Consider the following 21,292-nt stretch of genomic DNA (forward strand, 5'->3'; position numbering starts at 1 on the left):
ATTCCTTACATAGTGCCCTACTTTGTACCAGGGCCCTGGGCACTATATTAGGAATAGGAAGCCATTTGGGATGCAGATTTACTGTAGTGTTTACCCTGAGTCTGGGACCTATAACCACATCAGGTCTTTAAACAGCCATGGTCTACTCTCTCCTTTCCTTCTTTTATCAGGTGGCTAGGCTACTTGCTAGGCTGTTTTTATCAAAAGCTTTTTTACTACAGTCAAAACTGAGTTCAACATGTGGTTTTGGTTGAGAAAGCCAGTGTATGTCTGTGTGAGGGGAGGGGGGGGGTTGTGTGCTTGTGCTTATGTTCATTCCAATCTGGCTAGCACTGCAACAGTAGCACAACAACACTCCATCGCTAATGTTCTTAACAATGATTCTGTGGCTAACACACAACCCACATGCTGTCCCTTTCATTTGGATGCTATCAAGGCAGCTAATTGTTTATCCCTAACCCTTCAGATTAGCATTTGGTCGCTAACCCCAAGTTCCACACGCACCAATAAAACCCCAATCTTCCTAGTCAGCAATCATCATTATATGGGGTTAATTTTCTTCAGTTTTTCGAGAAAAAAAAGGTTCATGTAAGTCTCTCCCTTCCTCTCTCATTTGAGGACTTCCCCTGCATCTATCTTGGTGTTAGTTGTAGCCTGCTAATTGCTTGGATATATATAGGCTGAGAGGAAATACTAAGGTGCTTATTAGCGTCAGGCAGCTAGCCATGAGCCACTATTATCCTTAGAGAGAAAGAGGCTCTATAGAGGCAGCTAGCCATGAGCCACTATTATCCTTAGAGAGAAAGAGGCTCTATAGAGGCAGCTAGCCATGAGCCACCATTATCCTTACAGAGAGAGAGAGGCTCTACAGAGGGGATGAAAGCAGGGTGGGGTCTCAGATTACCCCCTGACAGTGCCACTGTTTAATGTCGCTATGGCCTTAACCACTCCTCAGAGCCAGAGGACCAGGACTTTAATACATTTTTTATTTAACTAGGCAAGTCAGTTAAGAACAAATTGTTATCTACAATGATGGCTTACCCCAGCCAAACCCGGACAACACTGGGCCAATTGTGCGCTATCCTATGGGACTCCCAATCACAGTCGGATGTGATGCAGCCTGGATTCGAACCAGGGACTGCAGTGACGCCTCTTTCACTGAGATGCATTGCCTTAGACCACTGCTCCACTCAGGAGCATTTGGCTGGTCTGGGACTTATCTGGGTGGGAGTGTTATCAGTGGCGTAGCTAGAGTGTAATTGCAGTGGTTGTTCTACTGGTGAAAGTTGGTTTTAAGTGGAGTAGTCCATTTTTATCTCTATGTTTTCTGAATTGTTTAGCAGTATCCTGAGCTTTTTGTTCTTCATTTAAGATTGGGGGTTAGGGGCTGGTTAGCAGTAAGGATCTAAAGTTAGGGTTTAGGGTTGGTGATTTAAAAAAAAAAATGTCAGTAGAAAGCGCCATACTTCCATCCTTTCTAGCATGGTCATATAGTGAGGAGTGGTGGCACAGGCCAGTCAGGGCTCCATGGTTTGGCTGCTGATTGGCAAGACCATGCCCAACCTGGTGATCTTGGCACTGAGTAGAGGTTGCCCGGGCAGCAGGGTAGCCTGGTGGTCTAAGCTTGTCCAGGTTAGGACACACAGACAAAGACCTAGGACCTGGGAGATGATGGATGACAGAGAGGAAGAAGAATACTGCTCTTGTCGCTCCCATGAATAGAGGCCTTCTGTGTTTTTTTGTGTGTGTGTGTGTGTGTGTGTGTGTGTGTCTGTGTCTGTGTCTGTGTGTATGTGCCTGTGTTTCAGTATGTGTGTGTGAGGGAATGCCTTCCATGAGGGCACCAATGCCCAAATGTCCCAATACCAGCTCCTGAAAGACCAATTAAAATCTTCATTTTCTGGAAGAATGTTCTGCTGCTCAGCCAGATTCAGATTCTATAGTCATCTTTTAGAGAGGGGAGCTGACAACAAACCCACATTGGGGACAGCAGCCGTTGTTCTTTAGATAGTACCACTTGACTTATTGCTGTGCTTTATCCCCGTAAAAAGAGCTCTTGGCATCACTTGCTGCCCATGTTTTCATCCAAAGCCCTTCTGGTTCAGCCCATAGTGGTTGAGTGGTCTAACCAAACAAAGCGAGCAGTGAGCTGGGGAGAATAGAGGTGCAGTGATTATTGACTGGCTTTCCTGTCATTTCCCAACCTCTCTATATATAAACCCCTCTAGGGTTGAGTTTAGGTCTGCGTCCCAAATGGCACCCTATTCCCTACATAGTGCACTAGTTTCGACCAGAGCCCTATGAGCCCTGGTCAGAAGCGAATAGGGTTTGATGTGGGATGCACCCTAGCTCAGGTCTAGCCTCCTCATACATCTCCCATAGAACCTCCTGAAAGAGGGCTCTGAAAAAGCCTTTAGGTGGGTAAGAGTGGGTAGGGGGAGTGGGAGAGGTTAAGTGGGTACGATGTGGGAAAGAGCTAAACCAAAGAGCTGCAGTTAAAGGTGGGCTGAACTTCTTGATTGAGCCTCGTTTTCAATTCTCCTCAGTAGAAAATGCGACTGAGAACCAGATTTGGGTTTTGGAGGCATGCTTTGATGTGGGTGTCTCTTGTGTGTGTGTTCGAAGGTGGTAAGTGTTTGTACTTTCACTCTGCCAAAACAGTACACAGTTAGTCCCTCACCTTTCTAGATAACTTAAACAGTTTGACCAGGTCTTGTTTGGAAGTAGCCTAGACTAGCTAGCAAGCTAGCCAACTTCTTTCGCCAATTAGCTTCAACCGTGGCAAGGTTTATTTGACTTTGGATAGCCTATCTCTGGGGCTATTTAGGGACCAAATATAAATTACACAATGTAAATCAGACAATATTTTCATGTTGCACATCTGTTAGTTGTCTCATTAAATGCTTTTTGGTTTGAAGTTTTAAAGTCATTGAAATTTGGAGCTATTGGCATTTAAAATATTGTCCCAGGTACATTGTCTAATTAACTGATGGTCCCTAACTAGCCCCATAGGGATATTGAATGTCAAACCAAATTCACCATGGGCATCACGATCGGTTCGTGGGCAGCTGTCCTCTGAATTGATGATTACTTGGGTGCTGCCAGCTGTGGGCTGTTGGGCAGGATTGAAATAAACCTAACCCAAGGAAAACTATTACTGTACCCTTCATTCCATGACATACAATAAAAAATAAAAATCTCTCTCAAATCTCTGTTTTGCACATGACTGACTTTATGACCAAAATCAACCTATTTACACATTGTAGTCAATTGTGACACTAGAATAAATGTTTCTGACTAATATCGATGCCACATAGAAAATGCCTATCAGAGAAGTTGTTTATTGCCTACAGTTGCTCTTTAAACTGTGGCAGGTCTTCAGTTGAATTAGCCTGCAGCTAGACAATATAAGAGCACTGCTGGTTGTCTTACTGACTCCTGAGAGCCACACACTCAGAATGTCCTCAGACCTAAACCACGTGTTGATTAGGAGTCAGGACAATGAGAGAGAAGAGAGGAGGAGGAGAGAGGAGGAGGAGAGAGGAGAGAGGAGGATGGAGTGATGAGGAGAGAGGAGGAGGAGAGAGGAGAGAGGAGGAGGAAATAGGAGAGAGGAGGAGAGAGATGGTGTGTGTTTTGTCAGGGCAGCGGTTGAATACCAGGAGGATCAAATCAAATCAAAGTTTATTTGTCACACGTGCCTAACACAACAGGTGTAGACCTTACAGTGAAATGCTTACTTACAGGCTCTAATCAACGGCGCGATTTTTAAGTTAAAAAAAAATAGCGAGGCTATATACAGTAGCGAGGCTATAACAGTAGCAAGGCTATATACAGGCACCGGTTAGTCGGGCTGATTGAGGTAGTATGTACATGAATGTATAATTAAAGTGACTATGCATATATGATAAACAGAGAGTAGCAGCAGTGTAAAAGAGGGGGGGGGGGGTGGCACACAATGCAAATAGTCCTGGTAGGCATTTGATTACCTGTTCAGGAGTCTTATGGCTTGGGGGTAAAAACTGTTGAGATGCCTTTTTGTCCTAGACTTGGCACTCCGGTACTGCTTGCCATGCGGTAGTAGAGAGAACAGTCTATGACTGGGGTGGCTGGGGTCTTTGACAATTTTTAGGGCCTTCCTCTGACACCGCTTGGTGTAGAGGTCCTGGATGGCAGGCAGCTTAGCCCCAGTGATGTACTGGGCCATACGCACTACCATCTGTAGTGCCTTGCGGTCGGAGACCGAGCAGTTGTCGTACAAGGCAGTGATGCAACCAGTCAGGATGCGCTCGATGTTGCAGCTGTAGAACCTTTTTTAGGATCTGAGGACCCATGCCAAATCTTTTTAGTTTCCTGAGGAGGAAAAGGCTTTGTCGTGCCCTCTTCACGACTGTCTTGGTGTGATTGGACCATTTTAGTTTGTTGGTGATGTGGACACCAAGGACCTTGAAGCTCTCAACCTGCTCCACTACAGCCCCGTCGATGAGAATGGGGGCATGCTCAATCCTCCTTTTCCTGTAGTCCACAATCATCTCCTTAGTCTTGGTTATGGTGAGAGATAGGTTGTTATTCTGGCACACCACGGCCAGGTCTCTGACCTCCTCCCTATAGGCTGTCTCGTCGTTGTCAGTGATCAGGCTGTTGTGTTGTGTGCAAACTTAATGATGGTGTTGGAGTCGTGCCTGGCCACGCAGTCGTGGGTGAACAGGGAGTACAGGAGGGGACTGAGCACGCACCCCTGAGGGGCTCCAGTGTTGAGGATCAGATTGGCAGTTGTGTTGCTACCTACCCTCACCACCTGGGGGCGGCCCGTCAGGAAGTCCCTGGTTCCTTAGCTTAGTGATGAGCTTTGAGTGTACTATGGTGTTGAACACTGAGCTGTGGTCAATGAATAGCATTCTCACGTAGGTGTTCCTTTTGTCCAGGTGTGAAAGGGCAGTGTGGAGTGTAATAGAGATTGCATCATCTGTGGATCTGTTTTGGCGGTATGCAAATTGGAGTGGGTCTTGGGTTTCTGGGATAATGGTGTTTATGTGAGCCATTACCAGCCTTTCAAAGCACTTTATGGCTACGGAGGTGAGTGCTACGGGTCTGTAGTCATTTAGGCAGGTTGACTTAGTGTTCTTGGGCACAGGGACTATGGTGGTCTGCTTGAAACATGTTGGTATTACAGACTCAATCAGGGACATGTTGAAAATGTCAGTGAAGACACCTGCCAGTTGGTCAGCATATTCCCGGAGCACACGTCCTGGTAATCCTTCTGGCCCCGCAGCCTTGTGAATGTTGACCTGTTTAAAGGTCTTACTCACTTCGGCTACGGAGAGCCTGATTACACAGTCGTCTGGAACAGCTGATGCTCTCATGCATGCCTCAGTGTTGCTTGCCTCGAAGCGAGCATAGAAGTGATTTAGCTTGTCTGGTAGGCTTGTGTCACTGGCTAGCTCGCAGCAGTGCTTCCCTTTGTAGTCTGTAATAATTTGCATGCCATACCACATAAGACGAGCGTCGGAGCCGGTGTAGTACGATTCAATCTTAGCCCTGTATTGACGCTTTGCCTGTTTGATGGTTCCTCGGAGGGCATAGCAGGATTTCTTATAAGCTTCCGGGTTAGAGTCCTGCACCTTGAAAGCGGCAGCTCTACCCTTTAGCTCAGTGCCTGTAATCCATGGCTTCTGGTACAGTACAGTCACTGTGGGGACGACGTCCTCGATGCACTTATTGATGAAGCCAGTGACTGATGTGGTGTACTCCACCATGCCATCGGAAGAATTCTGGAACATGTTCCAGTCTGTGATAGCAAATCAGTCCTGTAGTTTAGCATCTGCTTCATCTGACCACTTTTTTATAGACCGAGTCACTGGTGCTTCCTGCTTTAATTTTTGCTTGTCAGCAGGAATCAAGAGGATAGAATTATGGTCAGATTTACCAAATGGAGGGCGAGGGAGAGCTTTGACCGCGTCTCTGTGTGTGGAGTACAGGTGATCTAAAGATGTTTTCCCTCTGGTTGCACATTTAACATGTTGATAGAAATTAGGTAGAACTGATAAGTTTCCCTGCATTAAAGTCTCCGGCCACTAGGAGCGCCACCTCTGGGTGAGTGGTTTCCTGTTTGCTTATTTCCTTATACAGCTGACTGAGTGCGGTCTTAGTGCCAGCATCCGTCTGTGGAGGGAAAATAAACAGCCAGGAAAAGGATCCACCACCGGAGAGGAGAAGACAGTTACTTTGTTACAACATGATGGCCTGTGGCTGGGGAATAAGTGGGTGATGACAACCTTTTCAGGCAAAAAGACCTACATGAAACACACACACGATGTTGTGTATTTACACTGCTTACTATGTCATGTTGTCTCACTGACATGTACAGTAGTGTGGCCACAGGGTGTCAATGTTGACCTCTTAAAGGAGAGAACAGAACTCACACTGAGGAGGAGTCACATGGTGTTACAACACTTACCAGAACTGCTCTTTTACACCAGTGATATACAGCTGTGTATGTGTGTGTATGTGTACAGTATGTGTGTGTGTTTCCCCCTGTGTGTGTGTATGTGTATTCAGAGGGACTACTGGGTGAGTGCCTGTCTCCAGCAAAAGGAAGTTGAGACGACCGCATATAGGGCTGTGGCGGTCACAAAATTTTGTCAGCCGGTGATTGTCAAGCAAATAACTGTCGTACTGACGGTAATTGACCGTTAATTAACATAAACACATTTAGAATCTCCTGGCTTCTACAAGCCACTGATGCTGACCTTTGGAACATCTACATTTTAAAAAGTCTAATAAATCCATGTAATATAGCCTATACCTTCACAATAAATCCATTATTCATTTTAGACAGGTCTAAAGGTACATGATATGAAGAAATGTAGTCTGTTTCAGAAGAACAGAATAGCATAATCTGAGTTGTCCTTGTGTTAGGTCCTAATCTGGCTATGCCATATGGCTGTGGGATACACTAGTTTATTTAGTAGACAATATTTGCTTAGAATTCCTTGGCATTATTTTATAGAATGAAGAATACAATTGAACATAGCTGAATAAAATATAAAAGGATATTTTCTCCAAATGATTTGAAGGAGTGCTCTATTCTGTGTTGAGTGGTTAACAAAGACAGGTCCTCCTATAAGCTTAATTTAGAGTTATTAATGTAACTTTAGTTGTTCTACAAACGTTGGGCTATATGTTTGATTTTTATTACATTCTAAGGCTGCATGCGACTCTAATGATGATTTGAAAAAAGTATCTTGAAAGACATGAGCTCTGCTTAGTTTTTTTGTGCAGGCTGTACACACTACATCAGTCACTCATTCACAATTTGACAAGCACTTGATAATGCCTAGAACTTCACAGCGGCATCCCCTTTGTGTGGCCGTAATGTCCCCTAAAAAAAACATGCCTTTTGTGGCCAGTGGCTGTTGTGCCCTTCTCCCTGAGTGCTGCGCGCTCCATCACGTGATGGCTCATTCTCACAGTGAAAACAGACACATTGGGGACGCAACTGCGGGCGTCATCCAATTCCGAGGTGCATATTGAAGATAGTGGAAGAACTGTCCAAATGTACTTTTCGTCAGTAGGCCTAACGAACAGCTAAAGCACTAGCCTCAAAAACAACCACTAGCATCAAAACACCTTTTTTACACTATATGGCTGACGCAACAGATCAGAACGTTTAGCTTAAAATGTTGATAAACTATTAGGCTATTTCTTCACATTATAAGCGCAGCAATGCGCACATGGTAGTAGGCTATAAGCATGAATGTTCCATTAGCGGAAAACACCAATCTTTAAAAGTGACCGCAAATGCAATTATGGATGTAATGCTTTTATTATAAAGGTGAATTTTTATGGTGAAAATTATCTTCCCCAAACTTCAAACTCCCGCGCTGTTTATGTATGCCAGTTATGCTCTAGACCCCTTGTAAATCAGATGAATGTACTTAATTTTAAGAAGCACTTTAGTTGTGATACAAACCTTATTAAAACATAGGTCCATGGGCTAGGCTACATGATGTGTGCGACTACGATTAAAAAAAGTCGCAAAAAACAAGGCATTGTTTCTTATGCTGGGCATCATTCACAAGTGATAATATATAATTCACAAGTGATAGGCTAATATTGTCACCCATCAGACAGTTCTTGATTTAATCTTCTTTACATATACTAAATAATATATGTGGGAAATTTGTTTTGATTCAGAGTGGACCATTATCATGGATCTGTATCGAAACAGGGGCAGCGGGAAAAAAATACCCGTCATCTCTGCACTTAAATAGCGAATGGAGGACGCTTTTCCCCATGGTTTATTTTCATGCCAGCCAGGTAGGCTTTACTCCTGTTGTAAAGAGAAGCAATGTGCTTAACATTAGGAAAGTTGAGAAATAAACATAATAGGCCTCACCTATATAAAGCTGATAGGATCCTCCTCTTTTTAGGAGAGGCATCACTCATGCAATTGCATAGCCTATTGAAATGTTGCGCAACATGAGCTCACAGGCTCTCATTAAGTGTTTGATTAGATTTTGAATAAATTTGCATTGATGTCAGAGTGATTAGAGGGGCAATGGAGTGCGGAGTACCAGCCTGTTAACAAGTTTGGTAGGATACTAATGACCATCAGCAGCATCAGAGCTTGGAGAAGCCTAATTACTGTGACTAAACGTGGAATTTGACCGCAGGTGTGGTGATAATATGGTCACCACAACAGCCCTAACCACACATTCCTGTAGTTCCAGCATCCTGTCTCTACCTGTTCCTCTTTAGTCCCCCCCAGTAGGAGAGGATAGTCCCCTCCTCCTCCTCCACCCATACTCCATGTTCTCCCTTTAAACATGGTGTAGGTACTGATCACAGGCCAAGGTGAGGTAGAGCATGCAGAATATGTTACACCTGTGTCAGAACGTCACTGTAAAAAAGCCTTCAGTCTCCAGTCCTGTGTTATCAGGTAAACCCCCTGACTGTCTCAAACCCACACAGCTTGAATGGAGACACTCTTGTCTCGAGGTCATGTTGCTCTACAGATTAGCAGTAAATTAGCAGCTAATGGTCTGCGGACAAAACAAAGGAGGGGACATTGGAATGTTTTAATTGGCCAGGGAGAGGGGTGGCAGGGGAGAGGACAGAAAAAAAGAGATATTTGTGGCTGTCTTGAGTCCCAGAGGAGAGGGATGGAGATAGGGAGGAAGAATCAAAAAAGAGAGAGAGGGAGACGTCAGACTGTGGTGTGGGCTGCTGTTTGGCAGACTGTCATAATTAAGGGTTTCGGGTGTGGCCAAGTTTAGAGTGCTGTGTCTTGAGTGTGAGTTGTGTGTGTGCATGTGTGTGTATCAAACAGCTAGCAAAACATTGCAAAATATAAAAATAACTTAAACTGGTTTGAAGTTGTGTCACTGACTCATGAAGGCTCACGAGGCCAAGCAGCCTCGTACAGTAAACCTCTTCGAGCTAGGGGGCGGTATTTTCACGTCCGGATGAAAAGCGTGCCCAAAGTAAACTGCCAGCTACTCAGGCCCAGAAGCTAGGATATGTATATAATAGATTTGGATAGAAAACACTCTAAAGTTTCTAAAACTGTTAAAATTATGTCTGTGAGTATAACATAACTTATTTGGCAGGCGAAACCCCGAGGACAAACCATCCAGGAAGTTTTGTTGTTGTTGAGGTGACAGTGTTTTCAATGTGTTTTCTGTGTGGATCTAGATTTCTAAGGCACTTGCTTGCAGTTCCTATCGCTTCCACTGGATGTCAACAGTCTTTAGAAATTGGTTGATGTTTTTCTTTTGAGTAATGAAGAAGTATGGCTGTTCAGAACGAGGGTCGAGTCTAGTGTACTGTTGTGGTTGGGGCGCACGACCTGAAAGCTTGCTCCACTTTGTTTTCGTCCGGTATTGAACACAGTTTATCGCGTCTTAAATTTGATAGATTATTTACGTTTAAAAATACCTAAAGTTGTATTAGGAAAGTTGTTTGAAATGTTTGGATCAAGATTACAGGTAACTTATTAGATATTTTGTAGTCCTGTTGCGCGAGTTGGAATCGGTGTTTTTCTGAATCAAACGTGCCAAATAAATTGACATTTTGGAGATATAACGACAGAATTTATCGAACAAAAGGACCATTTATGATGTTTATGGAACATATTGGAGTGCCAACAGAAGAAGATCTTCAAAGGTAAGTCATGAATTATATTGTTATTTCTGAGTTTTGTGTCTCGCCTGTCTTGTTGAATTATGATTGTCATGTGTTTGTTTGATGGGGTGCTGTCCTCAGATAATAGCATGGTTTGCTTTCGCCGTAAAGCCTTTTTGAAATCTGACATGATGGCTAGATTAACAAGAAGTTAAGCTTTCATTTGGTGTATTGCACTTGTGAATGTATGAAAGTTAAATATTTAAAATAATTATTTTTGAATTTGGCACTCTGCCATTTTTTTAAGGGAATTAAGGCAATAAATAGGCCATGGTGGCAAAGTAATTACAATATGGCAATTAAACACTGGAATGGTAGATGTGCAAAAGATGGATGTGCAAGTAGAGATACTTGGGTGCAAAAGGAGCAGAATAAATAAATAAATACAGTATGGGGATGAGGTGGATAGATGGGCTGTATACAGATGGGCTATGAACAGGTGCAGTGTGATCTGTGAGCTGCTCTGACAGCTGGTGCTTAAAGCTAGTGAGGGAGATGGGAATCTCCAACTTCATAGAATTTTGCAGTTCGTTCCAGTCATTGGGCAGCAGAGAACTGGAAGGAAAGGCGACCAAAGGAGGAATTGGCTTTGGGGGTGACCAGTGAGATATACCTGCTGGAGCGAGTGCTACGAGTGGGTGCTGCTATGGTGACCAGCGAGCTGAGATAAGGCGGGGCTTTACCTAGCAGAGACTTGTAGATAACCTGTAGCCAGTGGGTTTGGCGACGAGTATGAAGTGAGGGCCAGCCAACGAGAGGGTATAGGTCGCAATGGTGGGTAATGTATGGGGCTTTGGTGACAAAACGGATGGCACTGTGATAGACTGCATTCAGTTTGTTGAGTAGAGTGTTGGAGGCTATTTTATAGATGACATCACCGAAGTCGAGGATCGGAAGGATGGTCAGTTTTACAAGGGAATGTTTGGCAGCATGAGTGAAGGATGCTTTGTTGCGAAATAGGAAGCCAATTCTAGATTTAATTTTGGATTGGAGATGCTTAATATGAGTCTGGAAGGACAGTTTACAGTCTAGCCAGACACCCAGGTATTTGTAGTTATCCATGTATTCTAAGTCAGAGCCGTCCAGAGTAGTGATGCTGGATGGGCGGACAGGTGCGGACAATGATCGGTTGAATAGCATGCATTTAGTTTTATTTGCGTTTAAGAGCAGTTGGAGGCCACGGAAGGAGAGTTGTATGGCATTGAAGCTCGTCTGGAGGTTGGTTAACACAGTGTCCAAAGAAGGGCCAGATGTATACAGAATGGTGTCGTCTGCGTAGAGGTGGATCAGAGAATCACCAGCAGCAAGGGCGACATCATTGATGTATACAGAGAAGAGAGTCAGCCCGAGAATTGAACTCTGTGGCACCCCCATAGAGACTGCCAGAGGTCCGGACAACAGGCCCTCCGATTTGACACACTGAACTCTATCAGAGAAGTACTTGGTGAACCAGGCGAGGCAATCATTTGAGAAACCAAGGCTGTTGAGTCTGCCAATAAGAATGTGGTGATTGACAGAGTCGAAAGCCTTGGCCAGGTCGATGAATACAGCTTCACAGTAATGTCTCTTATCGATGGCGGTTATGATATCGTTAAGGACCTTGAGCGTGGCTGAGGTGCACCCATGACCGGCTCTGAAACCAGATTGCATAGCGGAGAAGGTACGGTGTGATTCAAAATGGTCGGTAATCTGTTTGTTAACTTGGCTTTCGAAGACCTTAGAGATGCATGGTAGGATAGATATAGGTCTGTAGCAGTTTGGGTCGAGAGTGTCTCCCCCTTTGAAGAGGGGGATGACCGCGGCAGATTTCCAATCTTTGGGAATCTCAGACGATATGAAAGAGAGGTTGAACAGGCTAGTAATAGGGGTTGCAACAATTTCGGCAGATAATTTTAGAAAGAGAGGGTCCAGATTGTCTAGTCCGGCGGATTTGTAGGGGTCCAGATTTTGCAGCACTTTCAGAACATCAGCTATCTGGATATGGGTGAAGGAGAAATGGTGGGGGCTTGGGCGGGTTGCTGTGGAGGGTGCCGGGCAGTTGACCGGGGTAGGGGTAGCCAGGTGGAAAGCATGGCCAGCCATAGAAAAATGCTTATTGAAATTCTCAATTATAGTGGATTTATCGGTTGTAACAGTGTTTCCTAGCCTCAGAGCAGTGGGTAGCTGGGAGGTGGTGCTCTTATTCTTCATGGACTTTACAGTGTCCCAGAACGTTTTTGAGTTTGTACTGCAGGATGCAAATTTCTGTTTAAAAAAGCTAGCCTTAGCTTTCCTAACTGCCTGTGTATATTGATTCCTAACTTCCCTGAAAAGTTGCATATCACGGGGGCTATTCGATGCTAATGCAGAACACCACAGGATGATTTTGTGCTGGTCAAGGGCAGACAGGTCTGGAGTGAACCAAGGGCTATATCTATTCCTGGTTGTACAATTTTTGAATGGAGCATGCTTATTTAAGATGGTGAGGAAGGCACTTTTAAAGAACAACCAGGCATCCCCTACTGTCAGGATGAGGTTGATGTCATTCCAGCATACCCCGGCCAGGTCAATTAGAAAGGCCTGCTTGCAGAAGTGTTTTATGGAGCGTTTGACAGTGATGAGGGGTGGTCGTTTGATCGCAGACCCATTACGGATGCAGGCAATGAGGCAGTGATCGCTGAGATCTTGGTCGAAAACAGCAGAGGTGTATTTGGAGGGCGAGTTAGTTAGGATGATATCTATGAGGGTGCCCGTGTTTACGGATTTGGGGTTATATCTGGTACGTTCATTGATAAGTTGTGTGAGGTTAAGGGCATCAAGCTTAGATTGTAGGATGGTCGGGGTGTTAAGCATGTCCCAGTTTAGGTCACCTAGCAGCACAAGCTCAGAAGATAGATGGGGGGCAATCAAATCATATATGGTGTCGAGGGCACAGCTGGGGGCAGAGGGTGGTCTATAGCAAGCGGCAACGGTGAGAGACTTGTTTCTAGAAAGGTTCATTTTTGGAAGTAGGAGCTTGAATTGTTTGGGTACAGACCTGGATAGTAAGACAGAACTCTGCAGGTTATCTTTGCAGTAGATTGCAACACCGCCCCCTTTGGCAGTTCTATCTTGTCGGAAAATGTTATATTTAGGGATGGAAATTTCAAGGTTTTTGGTGGTCTTCCTAAGCCAGGATTCAGACACGGTTAGGACATCCAGATTGGTGGAGTGTGCTAGGGCAGTGAATCAGACAAACTTAGGGAGGAGGCTTCTAATGTTAACATGCATGAAACCAAGGCTTTTACGGTTGCAGAAGTCAACAAATGAGAGAGCCTGGGGGATGGGAGTGGAGCTAGACACTGCAGGGCCTGGATTAACCTCTACATCACCAGAGGAACAGAGGAGGAGTAGGATAATGGTACGGCTAAAGGCTAACAGAACTGGACGTCTAGCACGTTCAGAACAGAGAGTAAAAGGAGCAGATTTCTGTGCATGGTAGAATATATTCAAGGCATAATGTACAGACAAAGGTATAGTAGGATGTGAAAACAGTGGAGGTAAACCTGTGCATATAGTGATAATGAAAGAGATATTGTCTCTAGAAATAGCATTTAAACCAGGTGATGTCACTGCGTGTGTGGGAGGTGGAACTAAATTGTTAGCCGAGGCGTTTTGAGCAGTGCGTAGCCGGGTGATCATAAGAGTCCAGTGCGTGGCTTCAGGCAGCTAGCGGCGTGCTAGCAGGCTATCAGAAAGGCCTTAGAGGGGCGACGCGACGGAGGAGAGTCTGTTGTGGCTTCCTCGTGCAGTTACATCAGCGGACGGATCAGCAGGGCTCCGTGTGGTAAACCAGGCCAATTGGCAAAATATGTATAGTGGCCAAAGAAATATGTCCGAAGGGCCTCTTAAGCCAGCAGTCCAATGTGCTTTAGATAGCTAGCAGGCTGCGGATTAGCGGCTGTGCGTTCAGGGGATGTTAGCTGCTATAATTCTAGGTGGGGAAAAAAATATATAATAATAAAAAATAAAAATAGGTTTAGAGCTTGCGGTAGGAATCCGGAGATATGGAGAAGAATAAGTCCGACTAGCTCTGGTTTGAGTCGCGCTGTACAGACTGGCGAGAGTTGTCCGGGATAAAGGGTAGCAAGCAAAGGATAGCTGACTGCTAGCTAGTAGCTTCGGAATGTATTCGATGGGCCTCGTAAGCTAACAGTCCATTGTGCTCTAGACAGCTAGCCTTCAGGGAACGTTAGCTGCGAAGGTCTGAAGATGAGAAGGTTCAGAGCTTGCGGTAGGAATCCGGGGATATGGAGAGAAAAATAGGTCCGGTATGCTCTGGTTGAATCGCGTTGTACAAACTGGCGAGAGCTTTCCGAGCTAACGGTTAGCTGATGACCATTAGCTGGCTAGCTTATGTTGGAGATTCCAGTAATAGAGGTAGAGAAAAATACTTTAGAGAAAAAGCAGGTCCACACCACATTGGGTGAGGTGGGTTGCAGGAGAGTATTTTGAAGTAAGGGGTTAGCAAAATATAAAAAGATATGCGAAGAAAAATATATAAAAATATATATACATGGGACACGACTGGACGAAGGACAAAGACGTCTGACTGCTACGCCATCTTGGATCTTGGATTTCACCGGATGTTGTGGAAACGTTCCGCTAGCGGAACACCTAGCCGTAAAATGATAAAGCATGTTGTCTCATTGTATTGTCTCAATGTGGATCCAAACTAAGTCATATATTTAGAACCACAGTGTTGTGTTCCAGCTGTATAGTCTGGTTTCTGAAGGAAACACTATTGCAACATGGATGTGTGTATGTGTGTGCGTGTGTGTCTGTGTTTCTTTCTGTCTATTCTGTAGTGTGTATCATGTCCTGAATGCTTTGCTGATCTTGATTATTTGTGACACTTCACTATCCCCTCTCTTTCTGCCTACCCCCCCAAGAGCTTGCACGCTAATATGTACTGTATGTACGTATGTGTGTATGTGTGTGTGTGTGTGTGTGTGTGTGTGTGTGTGTGTGTGTGTGTGTGTGTGTGTGTGTGTGTGTGTGTGCGCGCATGCGCACCTATAGTTAGAGTTATGTATTCAAAGCAAATAGAGCGTTGCCATGTTAGTCCGCTGAGTCTCTGTGACAACTGCCCCCCATATCCTCAGGGACATTTAACCACCTGACATTGCCATCAATGTATATGTGTGTGGAAGTGCATCTGTGTGTATCTGCCCAAAATATCTGCGGGGACAATGAGCATTTTAAATCAGGTCATCAGAGATTGTCCATCTGTACTGTTTCATAACTCACCCTGTTTAAATAGGAATAATACTCTTTAAGGTTTCCTATTGATCCTCATAGATTAGATGTTTTAGCTGCTTGGCTCCATAGTATTTTTAAATTGATTCACAGAAGCTGGGTTTCATTGTGGTACACAGTCTCTCTTTCGTTTGGGTTAGTGCATGTACTGCAGAGTATAGTTGACCAAGAAAATGCTGAGGGCTATCTAATATTGAATATCGAATAAAAATTGGTTGCTTGATATAATGTTAGCTATATCTTGTCCAGGGCGCTAGTGTGCATTCCTTCACTAATAGTGGACCAGGACCAGAGCTAAACATTAGCTAACATATACAGCAAACAAAACAACAGATGAATTAGCTAACATTCTGCCTGGTTGAATGCTCATCACCCTATGAGAAAGTATTTGTTCTTGAGTTGCTGATCTAACTGTTGATTATGATTTAGAGTGTGTCCTAAGGGGTGTTGTGCAGCAGGTAGACTAAAGGTTAGAGCATTGGGCCCATAACCATAAAGTCGCTGGTTCGAATACCCGAGCCGACAAGATGAAAAATCTGTCGATGTGCCCTTGAGCAAGGCAGCGGTAAGGTAGTGATAGTGTCACGGTTGAGATCTGTACACTGGTCTCCTGCTCGGCAAACCAACATCTTAACCAACAGGAAATTCCATTTGCTACACCAGCCTGCCACATTCTGTAAGTAAGTAGCCCTTGGCTTGTGCAAGCCGGAACAGAGCAAGAGCATAGGAGCGTCTCTTGTTTCTGTAGAATGAGGCAGCTCGATGTGCAAGTACACCCCCTGGACAGGACGTTAACACAGTGCCTTACCTCCAATCTCAGTATGGACACTCCACAAGGCCACTCAGTTGGTTGCCACACACAAATGTAGGATCTTAATTTGAGACAGTTTGCTACAGCAGGAAAATAATCCGGCAGCAACAGCAAATGTGGATTATAATGATAAATAATGGAAATTTTTATAGGGGTAGGGGTTGATAAATTTTTTGTAAGAGGAAACCAAGGCTGAAATCTCTAAGTGGAAATGACAAACTTCATAAGCCTTTTTAAACCTCAAATACACTACAAGTTAAACATTTCCTGCTGTGCGACAGGGTGATACAATTAAGATCCTACATCTGTACTGTACATGCACACATATTCACCCAATTTGCAATGATCCTCTTCTACACAACTGAATGCAGTGTTTACCATGTTTAACACAACCTTTGTTCACACACGGTAGAATTACAAATAATCACATTGAACTTTTATTCTGTCTCTCTGCCATGTCTCACAAAAACAAACCATGTAAACCCCTGCTACCTCATGTTGAACATCACATTATAACCTGCGCTCTTTTGGCACCCTCCCTCCCTGGCTTGTGAATGAAGCAGAACACAACAGAGGTTGTATAGTGAATCATTCTGATGGAGAGATAGAGATGGGGAAGGTTGGAAAATGGGCTTCAGCAATGAGAACCCATCTCTAATTGCACTGCTGAGTCTTTTTGTGTTGTATCTCTTAAAGGAAAAACAACTGGAATAACACTAAGGCCTTAGCACTGTCCACTTACCCATACTACTCTCCACTGTCCTATCAGAGAGACCACAGTGATTGATGAGGAGGACAGGGCTGAGGAAGAGTTTGTATAATGGTAATGACAAGTGGAGACAGAATCTACAAGATTAGAGCTCTACATTGTTTTGTATTGTGAGTGACCACCCTAATGTTTCTAGCCACAGTTTGGTCGTTGGTTCCGGCCCAGCAAGACTAAGGTGTGCATGCAGCATCAGGCATAGAAGTCTTGCTGAGATAGGTGTGGTTAGCCTATTGACTCTCCAAGCCCTCCCTGAAGAAAATATGAAGTGAAGGAGAGATGAAACTGACATAGCACAGCTGAAATCCCTGAGGAGAAGAGAGGAGAGAGAGATGAAAAGGAAGACAGAGGTGGAACAGAAGGAGTCAAACGATGGATGAAAAGAAGGGAGGTGGAAAAGGAATAGGCAGATAGATGAAGAAAAGTGTGAAACAGTAGAGAGGGGTGTATGTTATGCATTAGTGGTGTGTTGGTCTGTCTGTCTGGGAGCTTCCAAGGACCTGTGGAATACACAAACCCCAGTCTGGGCCATATGATATGAGCGCTATTAACTTTTGATATTCAATCAAGCTTTCTGAGTCCTGCTTTGTGCCGTTATGTAACATTCAGGAGCGCATCAGCACAGTCCCACATAGATTTTATGTGTGTGTGTGTGTGTGTGTGTGTGTGTGTGTGTGTGTGTGTGTGTGTGTGTGTGTGTGTGTGTGTGTTCCTGTCTTAGTTGTGAAGGTTACATGATTAGGGGTGGTCTTGGGGTGGGTCGGGTTGAGTGTTTGGTGGGTGTGCACGGGGGGGATAACTGAAGGGGTTAAGCTGGTGACTGGCACTGTGACAAAAGTTAATGATTGGAAAGGAGAGGCGGTGGAGTGAGGGAGGCAGACAGGGCCGAACAGAGGGAGGGAGCGAGTGAGGGAAGGAGCTGACGGAGAGAAAGAGGGGAAAGAGCGTGATGCTTAAATCCAGTCGGCTGCTCCCCTGGGAATGTAATGCATATGTGTGCACGAGTTCAGCTCAGAGAGAGAGAAAATATATTAGCCGCAAAGAAATGATTGTTTCTACTCTCTCCCCTATTTAAATTCCACTCATACTGGCCCCAGTACCCTAGCTCTGAGTCAACTGTGTGCACACAGAGATAGAGAGGAAGGGAGAGAAAGAGAAAAGGGAGGGAGGAGGGAAAAGGGGAGAAAGAAAGAGAGAGGGAGAGAGTAAAGAGGGAGGGAGGGAAGAGAAAGTGAGAGAGTTACTGTAGACAGAGAGTGGAGTGAACAAGTGATAGAGTTAGAGGGGAGGGAAGAGTGAGGAAGATAAACGAGAGGGAGAGAAGAAGAGTAGGTGAGAGGGAGAAGAGAAAATTGTTGAAAGAAAGAGGGCAGAGCAGACTGCATTTCCAGACAGAGTCTACTCAAAGTAGAAGAGAGAAATATAGAAAGGAGAGAGAGAACACGGGGATCATGGAGGAATCAGCAATGAGGTAGGTCTGTCTTCATTCTGCTCTAAATCCTTTGTGACGTTTGGACTGCAACTGTAGCTATGACAGAGGAGACCATGTGGACTCCATAAGAGAGGGGTGTGTGTGCATGCATCTAAGGTTCTAGTAAACAGAGCGACATATTTATTAAACCATTTGAAGTAATACAAAAAAGTATGTGCAACATTTTGATTGGTGCAAAGGCTAACTGTTTTCTGTCGTCTGTATTCTTTTTTCTGTGATTGTGCATGTTTACATTCATGCATGGTCGTGTGTGTGTGTGTGTGTGTGTGTGTGTGTGTGTGTGTGTGTGTGTGTGTGTGTGTGTGTGTGTGTGTGTGTGTGTGTGTGTGTGTGTGTGTGTGTGTGTGTGTGTGTGTGTGTGTGTGTGTGTGTGTGTGTGTGTGTGTGTGTGTGTGTAAGGTTGTATATGAGTACATATGAATGCACATATAACCTAAGTTCACCTACTGCAGAAAGCAAGCTCTCTCTTCTAAATCTATCTATCACAGCTGGAATCACTGATGAAACCCTATTCCATATATAGTGCACTACGTTTGACCAGGCCCCCTAAGGAATGACGGGAATAGGGTGACATATGTTGGCCATAGAGTGGTTATAGCAGGCTCACCTTTATCAAACAGCCCCATGGCCTGCTCACCTGTTGAGACCTCTATTTCACTGAGCTGCAGTGTCATAGGTTGGACTAAGTCAGGGGTAAGTACTATTTGAGAAGGTCCTGTCAAACAAATTTCCTAGGTGGCAAAGGTACGGATGGATATTGTAATTTATTGGTGTAGTAACAAACAGCGACCTCGCAACCCATGCCTTAGGATCAGTCTTAGAATCAAGTTTGGAGATCCATTGTGACAACCCACCTTGTGAGACTTAGTAATGATGTCACTGAGGGTGATGAGAGTTATTCTCCATGACCTCTTGTTCTGTGACTGGGTTCAAAGGTCAAACTAATGGCCCCTGCTTGAACCTTGTGTGAACACACACACACACCCTGCTCTTGACCTCATTGTAAAATGCAGCTAATTGAAGGGAAGGCCAGTAACTCAGTGACCTGATGAGAGGCCTGGGGTGGCTGTTAACTGTTTAATACCCACTGTCTGTGTGGGCATGGAGGTGAACTGGAGGTTTGGTGATGGGTTAGAGGAGTGATAGGAGTTTTGGTGGTTGGATGTGTGTAAAAGATGTTTGTCCTTGACAGAGTCAGACCCTGTGGACTGTGGAGGGTGAGAGTGTTTGAGGGGAGTAGATGAGAAGATTGGGTGAGGGCTCTAGGGGAGGGTTGAGACAGGACTGGGTTTTCAGAGATGAGGGAGTCTCTTCCACAGGGACATTTTCTTGGCAAACAGAGAGATGAGACTGGCCTGTTCTTCCTGGAGGAATTCCTCTGAGAGAAAGAGAGAACACAGTTCACCCACAATAAAGTTCAAGAAGAGGAGTGACAGACTGTTGACTTCCCCAGTAAAATCAGGCATTCAGTTCAATTCAGCTCTATTTGCACTGTGCATCAAGTCATTTACCTTACACTGACTAACAAAGGGCCCATCCATGCCTGTTCCCTTTAAAGTGGGGCCAAGCATGACAATGGTATAGTACAACACATCTATAGGCTGTGAAGATTGATAAACATAGAAAAGGACCAGATTATTTAGGGGGAACCCAACTTTCTACCTACAGTAGAGGGGAACAGGAGCGTATAGGAGCATGTCTGGTGCTGCTTTATGGGACAGTGCTCTGCCTGGGACTGCCTGAATGATTTGTTGACACGTTAGTGAGTTAGTTCAAAAAAAAGAGAGAGAGGGGAGACAGAGTCAGGGATAAAGAGAAAGGAGAGAGAGAAAATTGGGAAAATGTGAAAACTCTAAACATGAAGAGTTATCTATCCAAAATGGAGATGTGTGGATAAACCACTTCTCCAATCTTTTTGGCTCTATAACAAAGAACAAACAGCAAAAATGTATGCATAATGAAATACAAATCTTAGAATCAACTAGCAAATTTGAATCCAAATAAATGTCAAAATTCAAATTTTTCAAAAATACAACTATGTTACACCATTTGAAAGATAAACATCTCCTTAATCTAACCACGTTTTACGATTTCAAAAAGGTTTTACGGCGAAAGCATAAATTTAGAGTATGTTAGGACAGTACATTTACAAGAGTTGTGTGTAATGTTTTGTCAAGTCAAAGACAGGGTCACCAAAACCATAAAACCAGCTAAAATGATGCACTAACCTTTTACAATCTCCATCAGATGACACTCCTAGGACATTATGTTAGACAATGCATGCATTTTTAGTTCTATCAAGTTGATATTTATATACAAAAACAGCGTTTTACTATGGCATTGATGTTGAGGAAATCGTTTCCCTCCAATAACCGGCAGTCAAGTCAGCGTCACAAATTAAATAATTAAAATTAGAAAACATTGGTAAAATATTATATTGTCATTTAAAGAATTATAGATTTACATCTTTTGAACGCAATCAACTTGCCAGATTTAAAAATAACCTTACTGGGAAATCACACTTTGCAATAATCTGAGCACTGTGCCCAGAAAAATACGCGTTGCGATACAGACTAGACGTCATGTTGGGGAGATCTAAAATCGAAAATACTATGTAAATAATCCATTACCTTTGATTCTCTTCATCAGATGTCACTTCCAGGTATCACAGGTCCATAACGAATGTAGTTTTGTTCAAAAAAGCTCATCATTTATGTCCAAAAATCTCCGTCTCGTTAGCACATGATGTAAGCCAGCCGGA

General features: G+C 44.1%; 1 protein-coding gene across 4 annotated transcripts in view; it reads left to right on the forward strand.

The window, feature by feature from the left end:
• LOC106583501 (pleckstrin homology domain-containing family A member 6) overlaps nt 1-21,292 on the forward strand; it is a 201,901-nt gene that overhangs the window by 33,495 nt on the left and 147,114 nt on the right. For 3 of the 4 annotated variants that reach the window (XM_014167751.2, XM_045705143.1, XM_045705142.1), the window contains exon 1: nt 18,273-18,510. The exons of the other annotated variant lie outside the window; for it this stretch is intronic. In XM_014167751.2, coding sequence (XP_014023226.1) covers nt 18,491-18,510 — 20 coding nt within the window. In that variant the 5' untranslated portion in view covers nt 18,273-18,490. Of the gene's footprint in view, nt 1-18,272; nt 18,511-21,292 lie in introns of those variants that run through there. 4 annotated transcript variants of the gene reach the window in all.

This window comes from Salmo salar, chromosome ssa22 (genome assembly GCF_905237065.1).
Source record: "Salmo salar chromosome ssa22, Ssal_v3.1, whole genome shotgun sequence".
Taxonomy (NCBI): Eukaryota; Metazoa; Chordata; class Actinopteri; order Salmoniformes; family Salmonidae; genus Salmo; species Salmo salar.